Source organism: Corythoichthys intestinalis, chromosome 18 (assembly GCF_030265065.1).
Source record: "Corythoichthys intestinalis isolate RoL2023-P3 chromosome 18, ASM3026506v1, whole genome shotgun sequence".
Classification (NCBI taxonomy): domain Eukaryota; kingdom Metazoa; phylum Chordata; class Actinopteri; order Syngnathiformes; family Syngnathidae; genus Corythoichthys; species Corythoichthys intestinalis.
The window spans coordinates 28,860,607-28,871,008 of record NC_080412.1 but is presented as its reverse complement, the minus strand read 5'-3'; the positions used below and the strand labels follow the sequence as shown (position 1 = coordinate 28,871,008).

Below are 10,402 nucleotides of genomic sequence, written 5' to 3'. Positions count from 1 at the left end.
TCTCTCTCTCTCTCTCTCTCTCTCTCTCTCTCTCTCTCTCTCTCTCTCTCTCTCTCTCTCTCTCTATCGAGCGATCCACTCACTCAGAAAAACGACATTGTAATGCCTTTCACATAAAGACTTTTGAAGACAAGATGTGATACGGTTATGTATAATGATATAAAGACTCAATATGCGTCCACCGTCGACAGCTGGTTCCATAGTGTAGCGGTTATCACGTCTGCTTTACACGCAGAAGGTCCTGGGTTCGAGCCCCAGTGGAACCATGGTTTTTTTTTCCTTCCAAAAAGGAAAAAAATCGTTTTGCATTCAAAATGAACACCTAATTTACTTTTTCGTTGTATTTACGATAATAGTCAGAATTCTAATTGTCAAAAATCTTGTACTGCCCATTTTGAACCCATTGTCAAAACATTTTGGTGGCATTACCGTCTGTTAGGAGTCCCTTGCAAAATAAAAAAAATCCTATAAGATTATGTAATACCCTGAACCTCAAAGATTGACCGGCTCAAAATGGAGATGCCGGGGATTGAACCCGGGACCTCATACATGCGAAGCATGCGCTCTACCACTGAGCTACATCCCCACGTGGTCCTTTGAGTCGGCAAGTGTTTATATGAAGATAAACCCACGGCGACACTTTCCCTTATGTTTTGTTTAATTGGGACGGCGAGCGTCTCTTTTCGAGCGACCTAACCACCAGCAACAACGTTCGCAGTGACGCTTCAAGGTTTCTCTAAACAACAGGATCTACAAAAGAAAATATTATTGGCAAACGTTAAATGACCCCTGCGTTGTTGTTTCGACGAAGAGAACACCACAAATATTAAAATCGTATTTGTTAAATTAATTTCGTGTAATCCGAGGAAATACTGTAAAAGTGATTTGTGAATTATTCCTTTTATACATTTTGACCAGTGCTTAAGTTGTAAATCATAAGGTGCCTGAACCCAAAGTACATATGACAGCGCAGGGATGACGAGACGGGAAAAGGTCCCGGAACATATGCAGAAAATGGTGCTAAAAACAACACGCAAATGCCCACTTGCTATGCTGTGGGACTTACAAGCCTCAATTTCAGATAATATCCATGGTATATGTAACGAACGCGGAAGGTTTGTTCCACCCCTAAGACAACGGCAAGGAGGAGGCCGACGAGGCTTTTCAGTTCACACCAGAGTTTATTTGAAACACAATAAAAAAAGCTAAAAATAGGTTAAAAGAGGGTTGCCTCGGTCCCAGCTAGGGCAGGGCGGTGTGGCGATCATCTCACCCCTGGACGGAGGACACTGCTACATGGTTTGGCATGCACAGCAAATGGAAAAAAACAAAACGAGGAAAAAGTCACTGCAAACCACCACAACAAAATCGATACACCTGAGCAGGCCTCCAGGGAGTAGAGCCTCCCACTGCCCTGCTGGGCCACCCCTCAAAATGTCTCTAAAAAGTAAAAAAACAGGGATAAAAATGGATTAAAAGAAGAAATAAAAATGCATCCACCCCTCTTCCCTTGGTGCGGCGTTCGTCCGCGGAGCGGGACCTCTCCGTGTGTCCTCCCAAGGCCGTATTTATAGCGGCCAAGTGTTCATCAGGATGATTGGGAGCACCTGCTGGGAAAAGTTCAGGCACTTGTCCGCAACGCCCCCTTCAGTACGCTACATATATAGGTTATGACAATAATTTACATTTATTTAGGCTATACTCTGCACAGCACGGGCAATTGCCCACAAAACCACAGGTGGGACTTACAATAACTTACAGTCCAAGTTGTAAAACATGAAAAAAAATCAGAGATTACAATAAATAACTCAAACCCATTCTTTTGTGAGTTTCATCCCTCCTAGTCTTATCTGGCCCCAAGATTCCCACCGCCTTACAAATTGTGCCACCCAAACCCAAATTTCCCGTAAGGGTACTGGCCTGTTGCTCCGGCTGTTGATGGTCCACCTGGCTGACTGCTAGCGCTGTAGTTGGCCCCCACTCCGGATGGCGCTGTACATGACCAACTGCTGCAATGGTAGCAGCCTCCTGCCCCGGCTTGGCTGGCTGTCGGTGAACCTGGCTAGCTGCTGCGGCGCTAGCCTCCTGCTGCACCCGGTCCTGCCCGTTAGCATGATCGCTGCAGCTGCCCTCATCGCCGGTTGTTACTTTTCTGACTGGTTTGAACCATCTTACTTCTTTTTTTAAAAAAGACAGCAAATGCAACTATCTTTTTGGCATGTTGAAATACTGTTTGATCCTGGCTGCTTGATCCCCAGATGCCGCAAATTTCCAAATTTTTTTTTTTTTTTTTTTAATGTAAAAATGTGATTTGTTGGTCCAGCTTTTCAGTGCGTCAACAAATCTCCGACTCTTTCAAATGACGTTCAATTTTTATAAACAACATGCAATTCTTGGGATTTGTTCTGGAAAATAATTTATGCATATTTTTATTTTATACTGTAGTGTCCGTAACTACGAATGGTCCCTTTAAGAGACCCTGGGACTGGAGAGCTGTATGGTAGTAGGAAGCGAGGGGGAGACAGGCGATAAGCAAAGTTAGCAGTCAAATGTGGCGGCAGTCCGCTGTTATTTTGTTTATTGTTTTTTTGCCACAATAAAGTGGAAAAAGCATCAACAACTCCTCTCCTTCCTTCCCCCCATTCGGGGTTATTACAGCACATTTTTTAAAAATGTTGTCTTTATTATTATTACTATTTTTTTATATACGAGAGGTGCGGAATCTGCCCAAATAAGTCCTGAAACTCTGGGAGGTCAAAGTCAAGAGGTGCCAGATCTTGTTCCGGCAGGATCCGGCACAAATTACCCCATGATTTTGACTCATTTAAATTTGTTTTATTTATAGGGTACATTATCCTATTGTACATTTATTTACAAACATGATGCAGTATTCTTATGTATCAATATTTTATGTTCTGTATTTTACTTCCTATCTGAATATTCAACATTGGCAATAAAGCTGAGTTGAGCACCGGGCCTGCCGTGTTAGTCATTTATATAGCCGAAAAGATAGCGGTAATTCTTGAACTGAAAAATGAACTGTAACCTGATCTACCCATAGAACTGGTGAGATCTAAAGAAATAAGGGTTACATTTGCAAAGGATTTCGTGACCTCCAAACCTCAGCTCTCAACTGTTTCGCTTTCTTTGGATGATACTATACTACGTAACCCACCTGGTCCCAGGGTAGAAAAAAATATATTTCCATTGGTAAAATGTAGTCCAACCTACAATTTAGTTATCTGTGTGTACAGATATGTAATCTGTGGGTACAAATTAGTTAACTTTGGTTACACTAAAATGTACCCACAGTTTAGTAATCTGCAGAGATTAGTAAACTGTGGGTAAAGATGACTAAACTGGCCATGACCACAACAGTATTCTAATGTCTGGGTAGCGATTACGAAACTGTTTGTCCAGATTAGCCTACGTGTTGCAAACACTGTATCTACATATCTCTATCTATATACACGTTGTACATATGTAAATCCAACACTTCATATCAAACGAACTCAAGTTTATCACCAGACAAGCGAGTTTAAGTCCTTTTATTGTTTTTCAAAGTGAAATGAAAGTATTTACAAAAGGTGCATGAGAGACAGAACGTAGACTGAGTGCTTAAGATGACCATGTCCCATATCTACATAACATGACCAGTGTGGCATGTCCACGTAAAATGACCAATGTCACATGAATATCACAAGGCCATACTGAATGACCATGTTAAACCAGATACGATGGTCAATGTCCTATGATGACATCGCGTGAACATGTTCCATTCAGTGTCACGCTTGTCCTTTGGGCTCGGCGCCGTTGGTGTTCGACGTGGGAAGGATCCATCGGCAGCATTCAGACAACCGCATGTTTTTGTCCACGGCGCAGCTAGTGCAGTAGACGATGCCCAGTGCCAACATCACTACCAGGAACACGCAAAGCGGTACCAACAACGCCACCAGCAGCCAACTCTTGTCATGTTTGCTCTTGTCGCGATCGCCTTCGGCTTCTTGACCCTCAGCCTCGGGGTCGATCCCAACCTCGTCCCTCTGCACCGGCGTTCGCTCTGTTCTGTACCGCCTCGACGAGGGGGCGTCCCATCGGTTCAGATGTTCATCAGATCCCCGAGCTTTAGGGGCATTTGTTGGCAATTGGACATCAAAGTGGGGCCAAGCGGTGCGTTGGCTCTCGCGGTCCAATTCAGGTACTTGGGCCGGGTCGGTTGAGTCAGGGGTCAGAGTCGAGTATTCTTCGTCAGCCGGCATCAGCAGACAGCTCAGTCCGTCGCCCTGCAGCTCGTAGCCGTCGTCGCAGTAACACTGGTAGCTGCCCTCGAAGTTGAGACACTGTTGCTGGCAGGGCGATGCCCCTACACACTCATCCACGTCCTGGCACGCGCCGGCGTCCGACAGCTGATAACCGTAGCGACAGGCGCAGGTGAAGGAGCCCTCGGTGTTCTGGCAGGGGCCATCGCAGGTCGCCTCGTCCTCGCACTCATCTACATCCACGCATTCGCCCTCGTCGTCCTGCTGGTAACCAGCGTGACAGGCGCAGTGGAAAGTTCCGGGTACGTTGACGCACACCTGTGAGCACGGCTGCTGCTGGCACTCGTCCACATCGGAACAACCACGCCCGTCCCGGCCCATTTGGTACCCCGGAGGACAGGTGCAGCGGGCCCCCCGAGCTGTCTCCACACAGTCGTGCTCACAGCCCATGGCCCGGCAGGCTTCTTTGTGGGGGGACGCCTCGCTGGGTGCGGAGGCATCTGAAGAAGCACGCTCAGGGTGGTCCGTGGGCCCCAAGGGGTCTGGCACACAGTTGTAGCCGTCCTCGGCGAGCGCATATCCTTCGGAACAGTAGCAATAGTAGTCCGTGTCCGTGTTCTGGCAGTACTGCTCGCACCCGTGGTCTTTGCTACACCAGTCCTGGTTGGCCGACTCCACGTCGGCCCCGCAGAGTGGCGCGTCCTGGGACCAGCCCACCGTTCCGTCGTCTCTCTCGGTGCACAGAACCGTCTGCTCACTGGGGGCGTCGGCGTCTGTCGGCCGGCTCGGACAAGCAATGGTGCCTACAGAGCCATAAGGCACGTGGGTCAGAACACGGCTGTTCAGATGGAACGGCGTGGAGTAAACGGCGGCCCCTTGACCCTCGTCCTCCAGAGGGGGGCACATGCCCTTGGAGGGGTACTGGCACACAAAGCCATCCAGCGCCAGACCGCATGAACCGTCTAACCACTTGAAGTTGTCAGTGTTTTGGCGGGCGCTGTCTGCTGTATTCACTGTCATGGCCACGCAGCGTGGTGCCGCGCAAGAACCCGGGGCCTCCTCACGTAGCCAGTTGGTGAATTGACCCTCCTGGTCCCCTGCAGGCAGTGCAACAGACACAACAAAGTCACATCTTGGACAACTGCATCGTAACACATTCATCTTGTCTAAATATCATTAGTTTAATTCATCAATTCTACTCTTATTATTAATTTATAATGGATTCAAACGCGATTTGTTGGCCCAAAAAATGCCATTGTTCAATGTGTGGTTCCGCGCTTTGTTACTGCGGCCACTAGAGGTCACCAGAATGCTGAACGTGCATCATTTCCATTTCCATCTTTGGAGCACGACTGCGTTTTTTTTTTTTTCGTTTTTTTTTCCTTTTATTTTTTTAACTTAATTTTTTTTTTTTTTTTTTTTTTTTTTTTTTTTGAGGATATTTGGCATTTACTATTTGGTCCCTTTTTTTGCACATTAATTCTGCCCACTGGGGCACAAATATTATGATTGCATTTATGTAACCTTTCTATGAAAATCTTTTTAAAAATAAAAAAATCTTCATACACATTTTTTCAAATATATTAATGAAAAATAGGTTACTTATAAAAAATAAAAAATGTATAAATTTTTATTAACTTATACATTTTTACATATGTACTTGCAATTGTTGAATCATTTATTCAATAATCTGTTTATTCAATAATTTGTTCATTCATTATAATAAATTAAAATGTATGATTAGTTTATTATTCATTTGAAAAATATTACAAACATTGTTGAACTGACTCATCGGTAATATTTAAAGAAAAAATGATGATAAATCTATAGTTGTTGCCATTATTATTACTGTCTTACATTATTGTTACTATTATTATGAGAGGAAATTACAAATTACGACTATTATGTGTTATTATAAGCCATTTCTCCCAGTCCTCTTGTGGATCATCCAAATGCTCTCTAGCAAACCGCAGACGGGCCTGGACATGTATTTTCTTCAGCAGGGGGACACATCTTGCAGTGCAGGATTTGAGTCCCTGGCAGCGCATTGTGTTACTGATAGTAGCCTTTGTTACTGTGGTCCCAGCTCTCTGTAGGTCATTCACTAGGTCCCCCCGTGTGGTTCTGGGATTTTTGTTCACCGTTTTTGTTATCATTTTGACGCCACGGGATGAGATCTTGCATGGAGCCCCAGATCGAGGGAGATTATCAGTGGTCTTGTATGTCTTCCATTTTCTAATAATTGCTCCCACTGTTGATTTCTTTACACCAAGCAATTTACCTATTGCAGATTCAGTCTTCCCAGCCTGGTGCAGGTCTACAATTTTGTCTCTGGTGTCCTTCGACAGCTCTTTGCTCTTGGCCATAGTGGAGTTTGGAGTGTGACTGACTGCAGTTGTGGACAGGTGTCTTTTATACCGATAATGAGTTAAAACAGGTGCCATTAATACAAGTAACGAGTGGAGTCTCGTTAGACCTTGTTAGAAGAAGTTAGACCTCTTTAAGAGCCAGAAATCTTGCTTGTTCATAGGTGACCAAATACTTCTTTTCCACTCTAATTTGGAAATAAATTCTTTAAAAATCAAACAATGGGATTTTCTGTTTTTTTTTCCCACAATCTGTCCCTCATAGTTGAGGTTTACCCATGTTGACAATTACATGCCTCTCTAATCTTTTCAAGTAGGACAACTTGCATAATTGGTGGTTGACTAAATACTTATTTGCGCCACTGTACATATAGCTACAAAGTTCTCCCAAAAGATGACCTTTGCTCCTCACCTGTGACCCATACGAACCCTCGCAGCGGACGCACGGCAGAGCACTGGCGAGGTGCCCGGTGCAGTCCGATCCACAGGCGCAGACGCAACCGGGTGCCGTGCGGTTCAGCCCCCGCCAGTAGCCGGTGTACGGCGTCAGCGGCCTGCCGGTCGTGAAGCGTCGCCAATGTGCCGCCGCGCTCCCGGCAGCTGCGCCCCGCCTCCCGGAAGGTTCTCTGCTGAGTGAAGACAGCCAAACACCCGTGCGGGTGACAAAGGGCATCCTTCTCCTCCAGATCGGCGCCGCTGACCACTGTCGTGAGGCACAGCATCAGCCAAGCTGTGCACGCCCAAAACAGCCGCATTATTGAAAAATCAGCTTTGATAAATGAAGAAAAACAAAAGTGTATCCAACGCAAGGCCGCACCGGAACCAGAACCAGCAGAGCACTGCTTTAATTCAGCCAAATGGCTTTTTAATTAAGTTATTTTTGTTTGTTTTGATCAATAAGGTGAATCACTCGTCTGACTAGCCTCTGCTGAGTTCGCCTGCGACTGAAGGAAGGGATGGAGGGCTGAAGGGGGGGGGTCGTAGAAGGAGGAGAAAAGGGTAGGATGGGGAGGAAGGGGCTTCTTTTGCTGCGTTGAGGAAAAAGAATTGTGTGTTTTTGGAAGAAGAAGGTGGGGGGCCTGCAAGAAGTGGAAGAAAGCCTGGAGGGGGTTCACTCAATGTGTGCATTGGGGTGTTATGAAAACCATATGCCCTTCAACAAAAGTGGAAAATGTTTGTAATGTGAGTGACATCCAATCACTTTTAAATGGGCTGGCATTGGATGATCATGTTTCAGCAACATTGACGGCGATAGACGTCCAATGCATTTGGACCGGGGGGTTGTCAGCCACTGAATGATTGCTAGTTCAACCCATAGACTTCACTATCACTGATAGTGAAGTCTATGTTACACCTCTATCACCATAAATTGCAGCCAATGAGTTATTGCAACTATATGTTGTGTATTTGAGTTGGTAAAAGTGTATTGTTTGCATGTGTGTTCCTCTAATGTTTGTGTGTGTCAGGGTATTATTGCATGGGGATGCAAAAGAGGAAACAGGAAATACCAGATGTGCATCAGGATCAGTTTAAGGAGTGTTTTTTGGGGGTTAACTTAACCGTGCATGTGTGTGTGTGTTCTGGCATGGGCTGCCTCCAGTAAGACAGAAGCAGCAGGCAAAAAAGAAAGAAGAAAACCTGAGGATCCCGAAGAGCCTTCTGGTCTTGCTTCCTGCCCCGCCTCCTCCTCCGCCTCTTTTTTGGTTCCCGCTCTCTCCTCCTCATCACCTTCGGCCCAAACCTCCCACTCTCCAGCTCCTTTGCCGCCGTCTGCTTTCGCCATCATTCCTCAGACATTCCACCGCGGCGATGGATCCCGCAGACGCGGCTCTCTTTCCCGAGGTGAACTCGAAAACCCACCCACAGGAAGTTCAGCAACACGTAGGAAGCGTCCAAGCTTTTTTAGGACGTTTCAGGTGTCTTCCCTGAACTGGACATCAAACAAATATTAAATTGATAACAGCATTGGAAATTTACCTGTGAATTTCAATGAGTTTATCACTAGTAGACGTCCAGTCCATTTGAACAGTCCTCCCATTTCAAATGGATTAAACATCAATCACTGTAAATGGCATGCAATGAGTTAAGTGACGTACTGTTTTATCATTTCCTTGAATTTTCACACTCCCTGTTCCTTTTATAGCTAAACATATAAATTAAAGGGTACATATTCAAAAGAATAAAGGCCGTTTCAGACTAGTGGCAGCCTAGCGTAAAGGGTTCAGCGGTAACCCATTCATTGTGTATGTGGGAGCGGACTTCTCGGCGAAAGTGAGTGGTGGACGGTCGTCGGAACGGTAAGTTTAAATAAATTTGCGCCGAGAGGCGGGCCCAAAATAGAGCTGTGCTTTATTTTCCGAGTGCCGCCACGCTTATATCAACAACGCATCCAATAGCAGAGGGGCAGATAAACTTATATCTGTGCTATCAAGCTGTTTCGACAGACGGATATACACAAATCACGACTGACGAAAATTTGATAAATGTTCTTTTTTAAAGTTTCGTGAGTTCTGGGACACTCGAAAAATGACTGTCATACCAAGGGCGTAGGTTTGGTCTCAACAGCATAACATGCAGGTACACTTTTTGCTTCATCTTAAGACCACTCAACATTGTCTAAATGAATAATTTAAATATAACTACAAAAACTTCTGAGTTTGAATATAACAAAAATAAATAAAAAGGGAGCCTTCCTTCAGGTAAAACGCTTCTGTCCGCAAGCACAGCCAAACTTAACAAAAAATGAAAACTTTTAACCTCGATTATGATTAATGTATGATTATCTGGGGAAAAAAATGTCTGCATAGGCTGCAAATAACATTTTTAAAACAAAATAATTTAGAAAATAAATTAATACATTTGAAATAAATGCATGTAATCAGTCAATCAAACGTGAGTCTCACACCTCTCCTTGCTAAGCTAAATGGTACATCGATGAGCGTTTGTGTGGAACTGTAGTTCACGAACAACAACAAAAACTATTCGCCTTCTTAGCGAGACTATTAAAACTCTTTACACTATTATAATAATAATAAAAACTATAATAATATAAGTCTTTGCACCATTCACAGAAGCAAAGACTTGTTGGTACACTTTCCAACATACAGTGGGGAGAACAAGTACATAGAGTTTAAGGGGGGTCTCATACGCCATACTTTACATCAAATTGGTGTGCATAGCTGTCACCCCAGGAGGAAGCCTCTTCTGAAGACGGTACACAAGAAAGCCCGCAAACAGTTTGCTGAAGACATGTCAACAAAGCACATGGATTATTGGAACCATGTCCTATGGTCTGATGAGACGGGTGGGCTTTCTTGTGTACCGTATTCAGAAGAGGCTTCCTCCTGGGGTGACAGCCATGCACACCAATTTGATGTAGAGTGCGGCATATGGCCTGAGCACTAACAGGCTGACCCCACACCTCTTCAATCTCTGCAGCAATGCTGACAGCACTCCTGTAACGAGTCACATGACATTGTGGAGGGAAAATGACAAGCAGTACTCAATTTGGACATTTACGGATGTACGTATCTACTAAGGGGTGTACTCACTTTTGTTGCCAGGGGTTCAGATATTAATGGCTATATTTTGAGTTATTTTGAGGGGAAAACAAATTAACTCTATTATAGAAGCCGCACACAGACTACTTTCCATTGTGTCAAAGTGTCATTTTGTCAGTGGTGTCCCGTGAAAAGATAGTTAAATACCTGCAGAAATGCGAGGGGTGTACTCACTTTTGTGATACACTGTATATCTATATCTATCTATCTGTATATC

At 44.7% G+C, this 10,402-nt stretch overlaps 1 protein-coding gene and 2 non-coding genes across 3 annotated transcripts; 1 reads left to right on the top strand and 2 right to left on the bottom strand.

The window, feature by feature from the left end:
- The first annotated feature begins 193 nt into the window (after window positions 1–193).
- On the top strand, window positions 194–266 carry trnav-uac (transfer RNA valine (anticodon UAC)). Its single transcript has one exon. It is a non-coding gene; the product is annotated as a tRNA-Val (tRNA).
- A 248-nt stretch (window positions 267–514) lies between these two features.
- On the bottom strand, window positions 515–586 carry trnaa-cgc (transfer RNA alanine (anticodon CGC)). The gene has a single exon. It is a non-coding gene; the product is annotated as a tRNA-Ala (tRNA).
- Window positions 587–3,785: 3,199 nt separating this feature from the next.
- LOC130906878 (endosialin-like) lies at window positions 3,786–8,408 on the bottom strand. The gene is made up of 3 exons (XM_057821559.1): window positions 8,264–8,408; window positions 7,038–7,355; window positions 3,786–5,356 (listed from the first exon to the last, which is right to left on the bottom strand). Exons 1-3 carry the CDS (start codon window positions 8,406–8,408, stop codon window positions 3,786–3,788), a joined length of 2,034 nt encoding a protein of 677 aa, XP_057677542.1.
- Between the last annotated feature and the right edge of the window lie 1,994 nt (window positions 8,409–10,402).